Here is a 21,054-nt window from a genome sequence, read left to right as displayed (position 1 = left end):
TCAAACAGGATAGGGTCATTCTTCGAACAAATCCGAAGTTTATCCCTAAAATTCCCTCACAGATCCATCTTAACGAGCCTATCGTGCTGCGTTCATTCTTTTCAAATTCGCAGACAGCGGCAGAGAAAACCCTGCATTCCTTAGACCTTAAGCGCTGCCTAAAGTTTTACATTGACAGAACTAAACCATTTTGTAAATCTAACCAACTCTTCGTAGCGTACAGTAGGCCTAGAAAAGGGCTACCACTAACCAAACAAAGTATCTCTCGCTGGATCTCTTCAGCCATTATCTTCTGTCACCATCAAGCAGTGCGTCCACTACTCAACAGTTCGTGCCCAATCTACGAGGGCAATGTCTACTTCCATGGCACTGTTTGCAGGAGTGTCCATTGCGGACATTTGTAGAGCGGCCACATGGAAGACGCCGCATACATTCACCAAGCATTACTGCCTGGATACGGAACTCATGAAGGATGCTGCAGTGGGTCAAGCGGTGCTCCGTCATCTATTTCATTAGAGGTGAGCCCTTTCTTTCATCCCACCATCCTTTACTTTTTACGCACATTTCTCTACTGTGATTTATGCCTCTGTCATTGCTTTTTGGTACTTTCTATTTTCTCACATGGATATGTTATCTCTGAATGTTTATATGCTGTACCTTGCGAAATGTGCTTTCCATTGCTTACTATTCTGATTCAGGCATGTGAATCTATGAAAGATACCCTTATACTGGATAAGGAACGCGTTACTTACCTGTAACTGCGGTTATCCAGTATTGGTATCTTTCATAGATTCACATGCAACCCACCCACCTCCCCTGGAAGGGCTCTCTTGGATCTCTGTGATAATATACTTAGCACTGTGCTTACGAAAATCTGAGGGACTAGAGCTCCTTCCAGGAAGGTACTAGAGGGTAGTGCTAGCTGATTGGCTACTCGCCAAACTTTGGTCCTTTTTACATAAGGACGTGGATATGTTACTAAGATAAGGCCTTTTGGGCCTCTTACTCTATATGTCTACTGAGACATTGCTTTGTTTATTTACCAGGGACTCCGATCCTGACTACGGGGAATGATTCAGGCATGTGAATCTATGAAAGATACCAATACTGGATAACCGCAGTTACAGGTAAGTAACGTGTTCCTTTTGACATTGTCACCCCCACTTTTTGCCTGGTATCGGATTCGATTTTGACCCAAGTGCCCTGGGATCCTGCTATCCAGGTCTCCACTGCCAAATCTTTCCTTAAAATTGTACAATTGTTCCCCCAATTGGCGATACCTTTAGCACCTCCTGTAAGTCCTAAGTAAATGGTACCCCTAGGGTAGGGAAGCTAAATAGGGTCTCCAAGGGCTGCAGCATGTTATATGCCCCCCCCACCCCCAGGGATCCCTCTGCACCCACATGAAAACTGCCAGTGCAGGCTGCGTGTCATGGTGCAGAGAAAAATGAGGACATGACATGGCACACCTCCTATGTGCCAAGCTTGCAGACACCGCATGCAGTATAGGTAAGTCACCCATACAGCAGGCCTTGCAGCTCAAAGGCAGGGTGCACTAAACTACACGTGTGGATATATCTGCCCGAGCAGCTATACCCCTGTGATGTCGAAGTTGATTCTTAAATATTGCATTTGGGCAGGGAAGCCATATTAAATACATGTGCTGGACATTGGTGTTTGAGTTCCCCAGCTATATGATGGCTTCACTAAAACTAGAGATGTTTGGTATCAAACATCTCGGATTAATAAGCCCACACCGATTCCAGTGATGGATTTATTAGTACGTGCTCCTAGAGGGCACCTTACAGGTGCCCCTTGAAAACCTACCAACTATCTGTGTACCTGCTGACTAATGCAGACCAGCCTGCCACCACAGACTAGTTCCTAACCCCCTGCAGGCTAAGACTGCTCTGTCTGAGGGCAGAAACCATGCCTGCTCCAGCCGGAGGTGTTACTTCCTCCAAGAAGGATGTCCAAATCAGCATATCAAGGCATGAGGCTTCAAATGCATCTGCCACCTTTGATATGCAACCCAAGACTTCAATCCCCCCCCTCCTATCAGGGGAAATGCAACTTCCTGCCCAGGGCCCACTTGGCACTAGGACAGGTGGGAAAATTAGCTAGTCAAGCGGTGTGTTCCTCTCTGACTAGTTCCACCCCTAAGGTGGGCTACCTGTAGTGAACCAACTTTTAGAATTCCACCATCTTATTTTTTGCAAGAATTAGGCTCTCTGGGTTAGGGTTATGTCCACTTCCCACAGTAAGTGGTGATATATAGGGTGTAAAACCCCTAAAAGTAAGTAGCTCATTGGCTACTACCTGTCATTCCCTGTAATGCCCCTAAATTGAGTATTTACAAAGCACCCCTGACACCAGGAACTTTGATTAGACGGATGAAGAGCCGCAAGAAAAGTGAGAGCAGAAGACTGGATTTTTGGCACCAAAGCTGCCTGCACCAAGTATCTGCAGTTGTGACGAGCTACTCATCCTGCGGCTGAAGAGCTTTCAAGAACCTCGGGAGACTTGGAACCCTTTGCAAATTGGCAAGCAATCTCTCTTGGAGTAGAAGACCTACTGAAATAAATTTGTAATATTAAAAGAATTGTAAGAGGCAACATATGTAATATAGGGCCAGATGTACGTCCATTTTTGCATGCGTAAACGGGTCTGCGAACCCGTTTGCACATGCAAAAACAGCATGGGGAATGTACAAACTCTATTTAGTGAGTCGCAATTTTTTGCGACTTGCATTATAGGGTTTCGCGACTCGCAAAATAGGGTTTCACGACTCGCTATTAGGAAGTGGCGTTCCCTTCCTAGTAGCGAGTGCAACCTTATGTAAGAGTGTTTTGCGTCCGCAATTGCGGGCACAAAACACTCGCAAATTACCACCCTCTTCAAAAGGGTGGTAATGCACTCGCAAAAGGGAAGGGGTCCCCAGGAGGAAAATGGGCTGCGTTTTTAAAAAAAATGTAAAAAAAAAAAAATTTAAAAGCCTTCCCAGACATGGTGGTCTGCTGAGCCCAGCAGGCCACCATACCTGGGAATCGCCTGCCATTCCCAATGGGGTCGCAAATTGCAAGAGGCTCATTAATATTCATGAGCCTCTCCATTTGCGACCCCATTGGGAATCGCTAACCGTGTAGAATACACTGTTGTGCATTGGAAATAGCTCCTCACAAATTGCGAGTCGCAAATAACTCTTAATTTGCGAGGCGCTATTTCCACGTTCGTACATCTGGCCCTCAGTCTTATATTGCCATCTCATGATTCTGGTGATGTTTACATACCACTAACCCTTCTGGTAACTGGTTTATTATCTCACCAGAACTTCTAGATGCAATACTGTACTATATTACACAGTTCTCGTTTATGTATTCTCCTTCCCTCCTTCTCGAGCTGTGTTTGTCTATCTAACAATCACTTGGAAGCAGAGCTATGATCTTGCCAAGTTTCCGGCCACTTAGCTGGTTGCTGCAGTGCCTTTCATATTTTATTTTGCATGTTTTGGTGCTGTTGCCAAGACTGTCTTTGACATCCACACAGCCCCTAGAATCACTCGCTGCTCTACTTGTTGGATGCATTTTGTAATCGGTCTGTTTTTGTTTTTATGAAGAACTAGCATATTTTCTCATCCTTTTTTGTCTCCTTAAAGTAATAGCTGGTATCGCTCACTGATTGTCATGCAATACATATTCTTTGAGGTTGCTATTAAGCTTGGTGTGTTAGCTTTGTGTTTTTGATTTAGTGGTTGTAGCAAAGGTGACTTGTTTGAGTGTATAAATATGCTTTGATCTGTGATTAATTTTAAAATGCTTATACTGGGGTTCTAGTAATAGACTGTATTAGTAGCACTAAAGAGTGAGTTTGCTGCTTTTCGTTTTGTATGGGCTTTTCTGATTATGAAAGTATAATCCAGATTCTGGCACACACACAGCAAAAGCCAATGTTTTTGTAACCCTTTTCCAGTGCCCTCAGAAAAATGGCAGAGCAGGTGGTCAGTGCTCAGATGACTGCTATGGTGTACAATAATTCCGTTCAACAGTACCCATCAGCTTTGGTAAGTGCCAATGTATGTGATTTATAATTTTGCTTGATGGTGTAAAGTGATATTGTGTGTACAGTCTAATTTGACACCAACAGTGTAATCCAGATGCTAATCTGTTTTGCTTCTTAAGTCTTTCAGAATCCTTCCTGTACGGCAGATTAAATAATTCAAGTTTCCTCCTGCAAAAGAGAACTCTCCTTTCTAGGTGGCAGATTATTTTTATACAGACCAGGGATTTGTACATGTTTATCCAACATGTTGTACAGAGTTCCCCATATTAGTTAACTTTTTCTATACAGTTCAATCATTTTTTTTTTTTTGTAAAATGGTTCACCTTTTAACTCGAAATGCTAACTCTGCATCGGAATAATCTTAGCATGAATTAGAAGTCTGAACCACTGGTAGGAGATTAGTTCCTGAGGGTCTTTCATTTTGTACCATCTGTAGTTAGGTGCTGACTGCATACAGTTTCATGTATGGGGGTTTTGGTAACCAGTGGTCTCGGACCTGTATCTTTAGACGTTGCAAGGCTTAGCAACTGGATGTTTCTCTATTGCATTCAAGAATAAAGTGTATATATGTGTGTGTGTGTGTGTGTGTGTGTGTGTGTGTGTGTCTATATATATATATATATATATTACCTACTGGCGGTCGCCAGTAGGTAGTTATAGTTAGGACCCTGTTTCCATAGGAAATCCGCAACATTCTATTTGGAATAACTTTGGCGCCGGTCGACGAATCCTCGCGAAATTTTCAAAACTAATGGGGCGCTCCGCTCCTACCCTGAAAGTCTCGGGGGGGGGGGGGGGGGGATTCGTCAAGCGGGGGCTGAGAAAAAAAGGGGGGTCCCAAAACGCGTTTTCCCCATGCATTTTTCCATAGGACCTTTAGACACAGCTACAGCCCGAACGGCTGAACAGAATTACTTGAAATTTGGCAGAGAGGTAGTCCTCAGGTCAAGGAAGTGCCTTTTGTAGGTCTGGTGTAAATCTGTTCAGTAGGTCCTGAGAAAATAGCAATTAAATCAATATGTTCGAGGCATGTGGGCTGCTGAATTCATATCTGTGCATAGATCGCCGCCTAGTGTTGGGTCCGGATGTTTGCACGTTGTTGTCCTGGAAGAGTCTTCGAAGTATCCTGAGATAGGTGACTCCTCCCCTGGACCACAGTGCGCATGGGCATCCTCTCCATCCTCAGATTGTTTTTTTCCGCCATTGGGTTCGGATGTGCTTATCTTGACTCAAGTTAGGAAAAACTTTTTTCAGGCCAAAAGGCCTTTAGTTCGCGTCGGTACTGTTCCCGATCGGTATCGATAGTTACTTGTTAGTTTACTAACTTTAAGAACAACTTCTTCGCATCGTATCCGACCATCGACCCCACATCGACGATGGAATCGAGGACACCATTCAAGCGGTGTCCTGTTTGCAATGCGAAATATCCCCATGTCGACGTCCACCCGGTGTGCAACAAATGCCTTTCACCGGATAACGACGAATCCACATGTATGGCCTGTGCCTGATTCCGATCCAAAAAGACTCTCCGGAATCGACGAGCAGCGAGACTTGAAGCGCAGCAAGCGGCACCGGCCCCGACCAACATCTTCAGCGCCGAGGACGAAGATGTGGAAGGAGTGGAGAACCTACCCTCCAGCCCCGCTTCCGAACACGATTCCGGATCGGAAGACATCGAAGAACAACTCTTTCACAGGGAAGAAGCCGACACCGAGGTAGGAGACTACGATGAGGCCTTAGGGGCCGAAGAGAGTAGCTCCGGTGACGAGCAAGGCCTACCCGTACAGACGGAGGATATCCCAGTGCGTCAGTCTATGGCTCCGGTCGAGGGATCGCCTTCGGGCCTTACCCGAGACCTATCCCGCAGTTCTTCGGCCCCGCCCTCTGGCCCGGCCTCGGACATTCAGCGACAGCCATTAGTACCCAAAATGACTGGTTTCCCTTCATCGAAACCGAAAGTCGTATCGGTTCCACAGAAACCGAAACTGAAACTGACACTGGTCGGATCGAAGCCCACTACACCTTCGACGCCAGCCAAACCTGTCGGCACCGACCGCACCAAACGGGACTTCGGTGCCGAGCTCGCAGCAGCCGACGTCGGCGCCGACACACGGAAAAAGGCCATCGGTACCGCCAAACCGCCTCGGCACCGAAACAATCTGCTCCGGCCACAAAGGTCAAAATGGCCGCTGCGTCTCACACCACTTCGAAAGCGGCACCGAAGGCCCAATCATCGACGCCGTCGACAGCTACTACCTCTCCTCGACTCGATGACCCCGTGGCGCCAAACAAGTCCACGCCTGCCTCTACAGAACCGCTCGGCGCCAAAGAACCGTCGGCGTTCCAGGTGCGGCAAGTTGCAGCGTCCTTGCAACGCATCAAAGAAAAGGCAGCCCTCCAGGACACGTCAGGCTCCGAGCCGAAATAAGCTCAAAAAGCTTCTCCGGCACCAGCCAACATCACTTTTGGCCTGCCGCCATCCACGGCGCCCAAACTGTTCGAAATTAGAACACATGTCACCCACACTAGGATCACACCTGCCGAACGCTCTCCTACGAAGACGTCACCATCCCACATCATCGATGCCGAAACCGGCAGAATTATGCTCCACAAGCGGAGAATATCTTCCGAGCAAGCTTTGGACTCCTACCGGATCCCGCTAAAGAAAAAGCTGCCAGCGGATTCGGAACCAGTTCTTTACGAACCTCTCCATACCGCTTACCCAGATCCACAGTCCTTCTCTCCGACACACTCCGAAACCGACGTTTTGGAGGACTACATGGGTGACCACGTCCCCTACCCCGGAGAGATGGACCCTGAAGGCCAACAGGTCCCTGACCAGGCTTGGGATGGCCCTGTAGACCCGGGTGCACCTATGGATACACAGGACACGCAGCTATATGGCGCGAAAACGTCTCCCACAGAGGACACTGCCGCATTCAACGCCCTCATTGAACGTGCTGCGGCCAATCATGGTGTGCAACTCCACTCTGACACAATCGAGGACGATTTTCTAATGGATACGTTCGCATCCTCAGAAAGGAATATCAAAACTCTACCCATGTTGAAAGGTGTCCTCAAACCAGCAAAGGACATTTTCAAAGAACCCACCAGGGCAAGAGTAATAAACCCCAGGATCGACAAGAAATATAGGTCAGCGCCTGGGGACCCTACGTACATTAGAGGCCAGTTGCCTCTGGATTCCATCGTAGTCGCTAATGCTCGCAAACGGGCGCACTCGCAGACAACTGGGGATGCTCCTCCCCCGGACAAAGAGTCCAAGGTGCTAGAGACCTCCGGCAAACGGGTTGCAGCCCAGGCAGCTAACATATGGCGTATTGCCAATACTCAGGCGCTCCTAGCTCGCTACGATCGCGCACACTATGACACATTAGAAACCTTACTCCCAACATCTCCCTGACCAATACAAAGAGGGAGCAGAGATCCTCATCAGGGAGGGACAACTCCTCACGAACGCATCCATTAAATGTGCACTGGATGCCGCAGATACAGCTGCCAGAGCAATAAACACCAGCGTCATGTTACGACGACACGCCTGGTTACGAATCTCCGGATTCAAACCTGAGGTTCAAAATACCATCCTCAATCAGCCGGTCAACCCAGACTACTTATTCGGACCGGAGGTTGACACCACCCTAGAAAAAATAAAAAAGGACACAGGCACTGCAAAGTCCATGGGGGCTCTCCAAACGCAGACCTTTCGGAGTGGCTCCTTTCGTCGCCCCGGAAATAGAGGAGCAGGTAGAGGACAGGGGTCCCAGCAAACCTACAACAAGGGCAACACACAAAGTACCTACGATAAAAACACCCGGGGTGGATATCGTGGCTCAAGCACAAAGGGCAGAGGACGCGGATACGGCAATACCAGGTCCTCCCCCAAGAACAAGCAGTGACGCCCTCTCCCTTCCTCCCGACCACATAACACCTGTCGGGGGAAGGCTACAAAGGTTCCTGTCCACGTGGAACTCCCAACACCACGGACAGGTGGGTCAAAGATATTATCAAACACGGTTACTGCCTAGAATTAACCTCAACTCCACCCACAATACCGCCAAGACACCGTCCTATGTCCTCAGAGCACTTAGCGCTATTACAGCAGGAAGTGCTAAGTATGCTGCAAAAAGGCGCAATAGAGGTCGTACCCGTCCACGAGCAAGGTACGGGGGTGTACTCCCTGTACTTTTTAATACCAAAAAAGGACGGGTCACTCAGACCTATACTAGAACTGAGACCCCTCAACCGCTACATTCTCTCAGAGCATTTCCACATGCTCACCCTACAACAAGTCCTCCCGCTGCTCAAACAGGGAGACTTCCTAGCCACGCTAGACCTCAAAGATGCCAATTCAAGGTTCTTCCCTTCGGCGTGACAACAGCGCCCAGAGTTTTCTCTAAGTGCCTAGCTACTGTGGCCGCACATTTACGGAGGCAACACATTCATGTCTACCCTTACCTGGACGACTGGCTTGTTCAGGCAAAGTCAGCCCAGCAATGTGCCAGCCACATGTCCTGCACCATTCACCTTCTTCACAGTCTGGGGTTCTCACTAAATTACCCAAAATCACATCTCCAACCCGCACACGTACAACAGTACCTAGGTGCGACCATAGACACTCTGGCAGCCACAGCTCAGCCAAATTTAGTGAGGATCAACAGCATGCAAATGCTGATTTCCAAGTTCAAACCCCAACACTCCCTTCCTGCGTGAGTGTTCATGCAGTTGATAGGCATGATGGCCTCCTGCATTTTCATAGTCCCACTCGCGAGACTACATATGCGCCCGCTTCAGGAGTGCTTAGCACGTCAATGGAATCAGGCTCACGGGCAACTAAAAGACCTAGTGTTGGTGAGCGGTCGGGCATACAACTCTCTGCATTGGTGGAATCCACAAAACCTTTGCAAGGGCTGACCGTTCCAAGAGCCTGTTCCACAAATAATACTGACAGCGGACGCGTCTCTCCAGTAATGGGGAGCTCATGTACTCAATTACACAGTGCAGGGACTATAGACAATACAACAAAAGAAGATGCACATCAACCTTCTAGAACTGATGGCAATCTTCCTGGCTATGAAAGCATTCAAAGTACACTTGTGCAACAAAGTCGTGTTGATCCGGACGGACAACATGACTGCCATGTACTACATACAGAAGCAGGGAGGAACACACTCTCCACAGTTGTCTCATCTGGCTCAGAGCATGTGGAAGTGGGCCATTCAGAGGAACATGTTCCTCATGGCGGAACACCTCCCCGGCAAGGACAACCAGATGGCGGATCTGCTCAGCAGACACAGCCACCAGATGCACGAGTGGGAGTTACACCCATCAGTACTCCAACCGTACTTCCAGCAGTGGGGTCATCCAGAGATAGACCTATTCGCCACAAGCGAAAACGCAAAATGCCAAAGCTTTGCCGCCAGGTTCCCACATCCGCAGTCGCAGGGCAATGCGATATGGATGAACTGGTCCGGCAGATTTGCGTACGCTTTTCCCCCAGCACCATTGATACCGCTGGTGGCACGCAAACTCAGACAACACTCACTAACACTCGTCCTGGTTGCTCCAACATGGGCACGCCAACCATGGTACACCACCTTTCTCGAACTTTCCGTGGTGCCGCATCAAAGGCTGCGGATCAAACCCGCGCATTTGACGCAGAACCATGGAGAGATTCAGCACCCAGATCCGCAACAGCTGAACCTGGCAATCTGGCTCCTGAAGTCCTAGAGTTTGGCTACCTAAACCTGCCACCTGACTGTATGGACATCATTAAGGAAGCTAGAAGACCCACTACCAGAGCTTGCTATGCAGCCAAATGGAAAAGGTTCGTCATTTATTGCAATAACAATGACATTAACCCGCTAGACGCATCCATCCAAAACATAATTTGTTACCTCTTACACCTATACCGATGCAATCTGGCATACACCTCAATACGTGTCCATTTGACCGCAATATCAGCCTATCTCCAGAACAGGCAGCACCTTTCTTTATTCAGAGTGCCGGCCATCAAAGCATTCTTGGAAGGACTCAAACGAGTAATTTTGCAGCGTGAATCTTTCTGGATTCACTATGCTGTGCATTATTCCGCGATCTTGTGGTTGGGTCCGGATTCGTAGTCTTTTCTTTGTTTTTTTTCTTTTTTTTTTTTTTTTTTTTTTGTAGCCCAGTTGGGCATCGACGTCCACCATTTGGTGCACCTCCCGTGACGTCGTCGTGCTTCCTGCGGAAGTCCCACCTTTGGGGCGCCATCTTCGGATTCTTTTTTCCGCCGTTGGGTCTGGATCGTCATCGGGAAGCTCCAGAATTACACTCGAAGGAAGAAGAAAGAAAAGCGAGTTTCGTCGATATAATCACTAGAAGATATCACAGGAAAGGAAGAGATTTCATCAGGAGCGCGAAGAAAGGAGGACCAGCGCCCTTTTTCTTCGACGACCTTGGAGAATGCGCGCTCAGAGGCCCTGAGCGCAATGGACAAGACGCCATTCAAGTTCTGCCCAAACTGCCACCACAAGTTCGCGCAGAAGGACCAGCATCCGGTCTGCAACCTCTGCCTACCGGTCGATCACCAGAGTGACGACTGCAACGCCTGCTCAGTCTTCGCGCCGAAGACACTCTGGGTGAGAGATCGGCAGAGAAGAGCCAACGCCAGCATGGATGGCAAGGGTAAGGCCCCGTCGCTCTACGATCTGGGCCTCTCCACGGACGAAGAGGAGAACGTCGCCGAGACAGCCGAAAACTTCACGGTCGTAGAGACCGACAAGAAAAAAGAAGACTAGGTAAGAGCATCGTCGAGCGCAAAACAGAAGGTACCTCAAACACGAGGGTGACTCGAGAAAATCAGAGTCAAAGTCCACGAAGGGAGCCCCGGCGCTGAAAACTTCGACCAAAGGGGGAACCATGGACAAGAGGCCGAGCGGATCCTTAGAAAAGGACTCCCTGGTGCCAAAAGACGCCGAAAAGCAAGGGTCGTCGAAAACATCCCAGGAAACGGGCCGATCGACGCTGAAAGAACGTTCGACGTCGACGCAAGTTTCATCGAAAAGACCCGCCGTTGACGCCGAAAGCATCTCCGAGATGGAGAAAAAGAAGAGGCGGCTCGAGGCCGAAATGGAGAACATCCTTCAAAGGAAGAAGGAGTTCGACGCCAAGATGAAGGAATTCAAGATTCCAACGGTTTCATCGGCGGACGTCGTCGAGGTCGAAGACGAATTCGACACCGAAGTACTGACAAGGGATCTCGAAGAGGAAGAAGAGGCCTATTATGAGGGAGAAGCCGAGGAAGAAGACCAACAGTCGTTCTACGACTCTGCGCCATCTACCAGCCACGACGTCGAATGGCAGGATCTCGACACCGAAAACCCGGAGGAGCCCGTGGACACGTACCCTTCGAGGCCTTCGCCACCCGACGACATCGGGGTGTACAATATGGTGGTCAGGAGCGCAGCAACGGCCTTCGGCGTCAAACTCGACGAGGAGAAACCGAAAGCCGATTTTCTCCTCGAGACACTGCTCCCCATCCAGACAAGGAGCCAGTTCCTCCCCATGCTACAAAGCGTGATGAATCAGGGGAGAGAAGCCTTCAAGGAACCAGCGACCTGCCGGTCGATCACGCCCAGGACAGAGAAGAAATATAAGCACTCTTCCCTGGACCCCCCTTACATCAAGGGTAGCGTGACCGCAGACTTCATCATAGCTTCCACGGCCAGGAGAAGGGCCAACGTACCAGCAACTTCGGGCCCACCACCTGATAAGGAGAGCAGGACGATAGACCTCACAGGAAGAAAGGTCGAGAGGAACGCCGCAATGCACTGGCGCATGGCGAATTCCAATGCACTCCTCAATAGACACCAATACCAGCACTGGGACGAGATGGGGGAGCTAGTAAAGCACCTCCCCGAAGAATACCGCCAGAGAGCCTCTCACCTGATAGACGAAGGCAAGAACATCGCCAACTCCTGTATAAAGACGGCGTTGGACGGGGCAGAGACTTCAGCAAGACTCATGGCCATAGGGGTCACCGAGAGAAGGCATGCATGGCTAAGAATCTCAGGATTCAAACCGGAGGTGCAGAACAACATCCTTGGCACACCCTTCAACGGAGAGACACTGTTCGGAGCAACAGTGGACGAGAAGCTCACCCAGCTGAAAAAAGAAAACGAAACGGCGAGGTCCATGGGGGCCCTACAGCTGAGGGGAATGAGGCGAAGCAATCCCTCGAGGAGACCCTACGGTAGGGGAGGAAGCCAGCAGGGGACGTCGCACCAGACGTTCCAGCAAGGTCAGCAGGGTGAAAGTCACGGACAAGGTCAGCAGAAGCAAAACTGGCAGTACCAACCTCGGGGCCAGTCCTTTCGCGGGAGAGGGAACGGACGTGGCCAAAGGAGGAGAGGGGGCGAACAGCCCTCATCGAAGTGACTCAGCACGCAAGAGGACGCCTACCCTCGTCAGGACCCCAAGGGTGAGGCGCAAAAAAGTAACATCAGGGGGAAGAGAATATTCAAGAGCCTACGAGCATACAACACCAGTAGGCGGAAGACTGAGGTTCTACCTTCAGGAGTGGCGGCGTATAACCACAGACAAGTGGATACGGAACATCATGCAGTACGGATACTGCGTAGATTTGGAGAAAAAAACCTCCAAACAGGAAACCGAAGGGAAGACCGAGATCGGCCCAAGAACTGGCACTACTCAGAGAAGAAACGCGGAAACTCCTAGAAAAAAGAGCCATAGAGGCAGTGCCGTTCAGAGAACGCAACAAAGGGGTCTACTCAAACTACTTCGTGGTCCCGAAAGTAGACGGAAACCTCAGAGCCATCCTGGACCTGCGTTGCCTAAACAAGTTCATCAGAACGCAAAAGGTCAAAATGACTTCGCTGCAGGAGGTACTGCCCCAGACAAGAGAAGGGGACTTCATGGTCACCGTGGACCTCAAGGATGCCTACCTTCACATCCCAATAAACAGAAGACACAAGGGCCTTCTAAGATTCAACATCGAACAGGAACACTACCAGTTCACAACCCTGGCCTTCGGATTAAAATCAGCACCGAGGGTCTTTACAAAATGCCTGTCGGCAGTCGCGGCCCACCTACGAAGACAGGGAATCCATGTCTACCCCTACTTGGACGACTGGCTGGTCAAGGCAAACTCACGCGAGAAGTGCGAGAGGCACGCAAAACGCGTAACAGACACACTCACGAATCTGGGGTTCTCGATCCACTGGGGAAAATCATCGCTGGAACCGGAACAGGTGAAGATTTTCCTGGGGGCGAAGATCAACTCCCTCAACAGTACAGTAGTGCCCAGCGACAGGAGGACAGATGCTCTACTGAAGGAGACGCGGCTCTACCAGAAGGGGCGAGCTCTGACAGTGAGGGCTGTGAGCAAGATGATGGGGATGATGGCGTCGTGTATCCAGCTGGTGCCGAATGTACGCCTGCACATGAGACCATTCCAGCAATGGCTACAACAGCAATGGTCACAAGCAAACGGAAGTTGGGAGGATCTAGTGGTTGTTACGCACGCAGTGCAGGAGGAGATAACTTGGTGGTACAGAGACAACATGACAGCAGGGAGAAGCCTGACACCACCAATCCCAACAGTGACCATTACCACGGACGCATCGCAAAAGGGATGGGGAGCGCACATGGACAACCTCAGAGTGAGGGGTCTGTGGGCTCCAGCAGATGCGGTTCGCCATATCAACTACCTCGAGTTGAAAACAATCCTGCTAGCCCTGAAGGCATTCCAGAGACACCTGTACAACCAGAGGGTGTTGGTCCAAACAGACAACACCACGGCGATGTTCTACATCAACAAACAAGGGGGGACACAGTCGTTCCCTCTCTCATCCCTAGCTCAAGAGATTTGGAGATGGGCCATACCTCTCAGGATAGATCTACTGGCAATTCACCTACCGGGGGAAGGACAATGTGGAGGCAGACTGGCTAAGCAGGCAGACCTCAGCATTGCACGAGTGGGAGCTCAATGGCCAGGAAACGGAGAAACTCTTCCGGAGATGGGGAACTCCCACAATAGACCTATTTGCAACACGCCACAATGCAAAATGCCAAAGCTTCGCGTCCAGGCAACCAGATCAGCAATCCAAGGGAAATGCCCTATGGATAAGCTGGTCGAGGACATTTGCCTACGCCTTTCCACCGATACCCCTGTTGCACAGAGTGCTCGACAAGTGCAGAACCAGCAACATGACTCTGATCCTAGTGGCTCCGCAGTGGGCGAGGCAGACATGGTTCTCACAAATTCAAGAAATGGCACAAGGCAACCCATACAGGTTCGAGAGGAGGAAGGACCTGCTCTCAATGCAAAACGGAGAGGTCCTGCACCCAGAGCCAGAGACCCTCAACCTGGCGGCATGGCTCCTGAAGACCTAGAGTTCGCACACCTAAGACTGCCTCCGAGCACTATGCGAGTGCTACGGGAGGCGAGGAAACCAACTACACGAAAATGCTACAGCGCAAAATGGAAGAGATTCACTGTGTGGTGCCGGAAAAAGGGCCTGCAAAACAGAATGACAAGAGACTCAACAGTACTGAGGTACCTCACACACCTTCTAAAGAGTAACCTCTGCTCGAGCTCACTAAGGGTACACCTAGCGGCAATCGTGGCCTACACCAGAGGTGAAAAGGGTGGAAGTTTCTTCACCTCGCAGGTGGTGAGAAGATTCATGGAAGGAGCCAAAAGGATGGCCCCCCTGAAAAGGTTGCCGCCGCCGGCATGGAATCTGAACGTGGTTCTGACGGAGCTTATGAAGACACCGTTTGAACCCATTCACAAGGCCACACTGCAGATGTTGACGATGAAAACGGCCTTTCTGGTGGCCATAACCTCACTACGCAGGGTGAGCGAGCTTCAAGCACTAACACTGCAGGAACCCTACATTCAGATTCACAAGGATAGAATAGTCCTGAGAACGGACCCACACTTTATGCCCAAGGTGGTGTCGGCGTTCCACTTGAATCAGAGTATTCAAATACCAAGTTTCTTCCAAAACCCGACTTCAAACGCAGAAAAGGCCCTGCACACCCTCGACGCAGGAAGAGCGGTGATGCACTACATTGAGAGAACCAAGGAACTCAGGAAGTCGAAACAGCTGTTTGTGTCCTTTGCTACTAGCTTCATGGGTAGGCCAGTGACTAAGGGCACCATCGCTAGGTGGATTGCCCTCACTATTCAATTCTGCCACAAACAGGCTGGACAGGAGCTAGCGGAGGGGCCTCAGGCTCACTCCACAAGGAAGAAAGGGGCCACCGTGGCCTTCCTGGCGAACACGCCCATCCAGGACATATGCCTCGTGGCAACTTGGGCATCTGTGCACACGTTCACGAAACACTACTGCGTGGACATTCAGATGAACAAGGAAGCACAGGTTGGACAGAAGGTGCTTCAGCACATTTTCAACGACCAACGCTCATCTACCACCCAGCCGCCACAGAATTAGGAAAACCGCTACAAAGTCTATGCACAGCATAGTGAATCCAGAAAGATTCACGCTGCAAAGCGAATAGTTTCTTACCTGTCGGTGTAGTTTTGCAGCTTGAAGATCTTTCTGGATTCACTAGCGAACCCACCCACCTCCGCCAGGAAGATGAGGCTGGAGGAAGAGGGGGTGAAATGGAAAAGATCACAAGGAATGTAAAATTACAGAAAAATGGACAAGAAGAATTAATCAATCGCCTAGGGTTACAAAAAAAAAAAAAAAGGGAAAAAAGAACCCGAAGATGGCGCCCCAAAGGTGGGACTTCCGCAGGAAGCACGACGACGTCACGGGAGGTGCACCAAATGGTGGACGTCGACGCCCACCTGGGCTACAAAAAAAAAAAAAAGAAAAACAAAGAAAAGACTACGAATCCGGACCCAACCACAAGATCGCGGAATAATGCACAGCATAGTGAATCCAGAAAGATCTTCAAGCTGCAAAACTACACCGACAGGTAAACTATTCGTTCCTCCAAGCCACCCACCAGCTCCAATGTGGAACATCAACTTGGTCCTCACACGCCTGATGGGTCCACCCTTCGAACCTCTACACTCATGCGAGATTCAGTTCCTCACCTGGAAAGTAGCTTTCCTAGTAGCAATCACTTCTTTGAGGAGAGTTAGTGAACTCCAGGCACTAACCGTTCAAGAGCCATTCATACAGGTTCACGCCAACAGGGTCGTACTACGTACCAACCCCAAATTCATGCCCAAGGTGATATCGCAGTTCCACATGAATCAAACTATTGAACTGCCTGTTTTCTTTCAAAACCCACAAACTGTCGCAGAAAGAGCACTCCATACACTGGATGTAAAGAGAGCCCTCATGTACTATATAGACAGGACTAAAGTCTTTAGGAAAACAAAACAACTTTTCGTTGCCTTTGCCCACCACCACAAAGGTAACGCCATCTCCAAAGCAGGTATAGCCAGATGGATCGTTAAATGTATTCAAATTTGCTATCAAAAGGCTAAACGCACATTAACGATTCCCCCACGACCCCACTCAACACGTAAGTTAGGGGCCTCCATGGCTTTCCTGGGAAACATTCCTTTGCAGGATATATGTAGAGCAGCCACCTGGTCCACTACACATACATTTACCAAACACTATTGTGTAGATGTGCAATCAAAACAGCAGCCAGCTGTAGGACAGGCTGTTCTCAAAACTCTTTTTCAGACCGCTGCAGCTGGCACTGGTAGCCGCCGCTAATAGGGGGTACTGCTATATATTCTATGCACAGATATGAATTCAGCAGCCCACATGCCTCGAACTGAATATGCTACTTACCAGTATGCATCTGTTCTTGGCATGTAGGGCTGCTGACATTCATATCGCCCACCCTCCTCCCCGGCGCCTGTAGCAGCTGCAGCTCTCAGAATTACTGTAAGCATGGTCATCACTTTCTGTATCTACTCCATCACTGCCACAATGGCGAAAAACAATCTGAGGATGGAGAGGATGCCCATGCGCACTGTGGTCCAGGGGAGGAGTCACCTATCTCAGGATACTTCGAAGACTCTTCCAGGACAACAACGTGCAAACATCCGGGCCCAACACTAGGCGGCGATCTATGCACAGATATGAATGTCAGCAGCCCTACATGCCAAGAACAGATGCATACTGGTAAGTAGCATATTCAATATATCTGTAAGCGCGCTGCGTGCGCTTACCGTAAGCTTACCGTACGCGTACGGTGCCGTGCGCGAGCTCAATTCTGATTGGTGGTTACATGACTGTAAACATTCGAATCGGTCGAAATCAGGAAGTGTCGGCCGCCATTTTCTGTCTCTCGCACTGAGAAACAAAGGTGGGGAACGTGAAAAGGGGGCAACGAAGAGAGTTGCAGACCCCCTAGTGTTTGTCAGGGGGTCCAAGAAGGACCCAAAAGTACGAAAAATAAATGTAAAAATTAAAAAAAAAAATAGCGGGGTACGCGTACGGTAAGCTTACCGTACGCGCACGGTAAAAAAAAAAAAAAGTAGTAACAATCACATTTATTAAATAAATTAAAGGACCCACAAGGGAGAAAAAAACAAATGTTACTGCGTAAAAAAGGCGAGGCGCGTGTGCCCACAGCGCGCGCGCGGTGCGTGAAGCGCACCGTGCGCGCAGGGTGTGCGCATAGTGAAAAACCAGAAAAAAAAATAAATGCATAACTTAGCATTTAAACCGTACAAATTCACTGAAAAAACCATAGGTTTCACACACGTTATAGTTAGGAATTATTATTTACAAAACCTTGCAAATTCACTTAAAAAACCATAGGTTTCACACATGTTATAGTTAGCTGTACATTTCACTCGTAAAAAAACAATGAAATTCCACGTTATAGTTAGATCAGGTAACTATAACTTGCGCGACCGCAATCCACAATGTGTAATTTCAGATGTCGTCATTGATGTCATGAGTGATGTCACTGACCATGTTATGAGTGATGTACTATGTGACGTCATCAGCAGTTTATTGTGGGCGCGCAAGTTATAGTTACCTGATCTAACTATAACGTGGAATTTCATTGGTTTTTTTACGAGTGAAATGTACAGCTAACTAACATGTGTGAAACCTATGGTTTTTTTTAAGTATATATATATATATATATATATATATATATATATATATATATATATATATATATATATATTCGTCCAAACTTGCCAACATTTAGAGGTGCACAAAGGCAGGCGGACCCAAATATACGAAGAGTCCTTTATTCAGCAACACAAGCGGCGCACTGAAACATTTCCTTTTTGATGTCCCAACGTGTTTCGGAGCTCCTGCTCCTTGCTCACGGGAATGCGCCAGCAGCAACAGAAAACCATGTGTCCCTCATAGCTTTATACAGCCCTCTAATGGGCTTTGTGATGCTTATGGGATTCGTAGTCCTGTTAAAGATGTATCTGTAATGGATTCTGCTTGTCCACATATTCAAAGTTAAGACTCCCAATGGAGCCCTTCAGTGCATGAGGCTTGTGTAATCCATGCAAACCTGCCTCACTGTATCCGATTTGAGAATCCGAACCCACAGTCGGGCGGACCCAAATCCCATTAGAGGGAGGTATAATATGATATTTTCATGATGCAGAGGAAAAACTGCTGTTGAATACAGAACCTTTATTTTCAAAGGTAAAAAGGCAAGATCATAGAGGCAGAGTAGCCTAGAGAGGCTGCATACAGAACAGTTGGAAAAAAACTGGTGCCGTACCTTTAAGACCTCCAGGAACCTCCAGGCTCCCATCATGCCACACAGGTGACAGGTCAGTTCTTTTTTTCCTGCTCCTTCTGTGAAGATCCTGGAGCATTGAGCTTGTCAGTTAGTGGTATTTTGTCTCTAATTGTTGGTCTAAAGTGAATTTTTTGACTTTCACGCGACGTCTTCAGCACTTGTGAAATCCTTCTGTTTTTTTCTGACTTTGTTTTTTTTTTTCCTGTCAAAATGCCGGCCTTATTTGATAAGTGCCCGACCTGTGGAAAAAAGATGGCTAAATCAGATCCGCACTTGGTCTGTATTGCTTGCCTACCTTCATCTCACAGACCAGATGAGTGCTACCACTGCAGAAATGTTTCTAGAAGAACCCTTAGAGAAAGGGAGAAAATCAAACTGCATGCTTTGGAGGAGAGAGGAAAGAAATCGGTAAGTGGCCGAGAAGATCATCCCTCGAAGAAGCCCTCCTCTCAGAAAAGGTTGGAGCGCAAAGACAAGGGTGAGAAGAGAAAACACTGGTTTCATACGCCTTTGGGGGACAGATTGATGTCGAAAGTACCCTGGTGCTCTCCTTCAGCGTCGAAGTCTACGTCAAGACCCCATTCGCCGGAGAAGCGAACGACTTCAGGTACGAAGTCCCATCACAGGCAGACGTCGACACCATCAGCTTGCCTCTGAGAGGACCTGTGGCAACGTCGAAGACCCCACCGACGTAGAGAGTGGCACAAACATCGATGTCGAGCCAGACACCGAGGGGCTCAACGCCAGTAAGACAGTCATTCCCCGACTGTGCGTCATAGCAGGCGGTCGACGTCGCCACGAAAAAGTTGCCTACGAGGCACTCGGCATCGAAGCATCCGTCACCGAGGAGGTTGACGTTGAGACCACACAGATCGCCCTCGGGGCCTAGACGGGCACCGCGAAGAACATTGCGGTCCAGATCGATGTCGAGGAGATCGAAGTCGCAGTCCAGTCACAGGTCCTCTCCTACCAAGAGACCAAGGGCAACGTCGAGGGACAAATCTACACCGAAAGATGTCCAGGTGGTAACCTCCAGGAATGTTTCTTCTTCCTCGTAACTCCGGATAGTGCAAGTCACTCCTGAAACCCCGCCACCGGCTCTAGCCCCTCCAACTAACATCTCTCCGAGATGGCTGGGGAACATAAGAGTGGAAGATTCGGAGAATAGCAAGGCCGGCTCATACTCCTACGAGGTCCAGGTCTCCGATCATACAATCGGTTCACTCGTCTGTGGGACGCGAGCGACGTGACACGCCTCAAAGGTCACAGACTTTGTGAAGGCGCAGGTCAAGATCTCCTAGGAGTCGGTCTTCAAGAACTCGCCACTCTCTCCTAGAAGACGAAGCCACAGATCTGCGTGGTCCTCATCCAGACCTTCAAAAGCAGACTTCTCTCCAACTCTTTTCTTCACCACTGAGTAGGGTATCGCCCATTGATGACATTGAGACCTTCAACGAGGTCTTGTGTGGGGGGGCTGCAAAACTTAATATCGAGATGCCTGTCTCTTCCACATCAGTCCTCTTCGAAACCCTTCATCGCAGGTCTTCATCTAGGCCTCTGCTTCCCCTGGTGCCGGGACTGCTAGAGCCTGCTCTCCAGAAATTCCTGGCTCCAGCGTCGGTGGGAGCAGCCCCGTCGCGAATAACCAAGAAGTACAAGCAGGACCCACTTTTTCTGAGAGCTGACCCTCTTCCTGACTTGGTCATTGTGTCAGCAGCACGGAAGAACCAGACGGGGGCAGCATCATCTGTGGTACCTCTGGATAAAGACAATAAGTTCATGGACTCCATCGGCTAGAGGATGTGTAATACATCAGCATCCTATATAAAAGTAGCCAGCGCCTCCGCATTACTGGGTCAATATGACCGCTCTCTGTGGAACTCTCTCTCAAGCTTCACAGAGAAGCTACCAAAGGAAGACGGGCAGGAATTCCAGGAGATCCTCCAGGAAGGGGTCTGGTGGCCAATCGGGTCATCAGTGCGGATGCCTCTGATCTCACTGCCCATGGGTATTCACATGGGATCTGTGCCCGCTGCTCTTCCTGGCTGAGACTGACTGGTTTGAAGCCAGAGGCCCAACATCGAATCCTCAATCTCCCCTTCAATGGGACATCACTTTTTGGCGCTCATGCTGATGATGAAATGTCTAGCAAGAAGACCGAACTAGACACCTTGAAGGCGGTTGATCTGCAGAAGAGGAGAGACTTCAGACGAATCTACCGTCCCTATGACCGACAACAATACCAACAGA

The 21,054-nt window shown here is 49.3% G+C and overlaps 1 protein-coding gene across 2 annotated transcripts in view; it reads left to right on the top strand.

The window, feature by feature from the left end:
- The window catches only part of RBM45 (RNA binding motif protein 45), a 431,040-nt gene that overhangs the window by 224,704 nt on the left and 185,282 nt on the right, over nucleotides 1–21,054 (top strand). For both annotated transcript variants that reach the window (XM_085645219.1, XM_085645220.1), the window contains exon 8: nucleotides 3,970–4,060. In XM_085645219.1, the coding sequence (XP_085501345.1) occupies nucleotides 3,970–4,060 (91 nt within the window). The remainder of the gene's footprint in view (nucleotides 1–3,969; nucleotides 4,061–21,054) is intronic.

The sequence above is a fragment of the Triturus cristatus genome, chromosome 3_1 (assembly GCF_964204655.1).
Source record: "Triturus cristatus chromosome 3_1, aTriCri1.1, whole genome shotgun sequence".
In the NCBI taxonomy this organism is placed as follows: Eukaryota; Metazoa; Chordata; class Amphibia; order Caudata; family Salamandridae; genus Triturus; species Triturus cristatus.
Note: the sequence above shows the minus strand (reverse complement) of the source record. Positions and strands in the feature narration are given on the sequence as shown.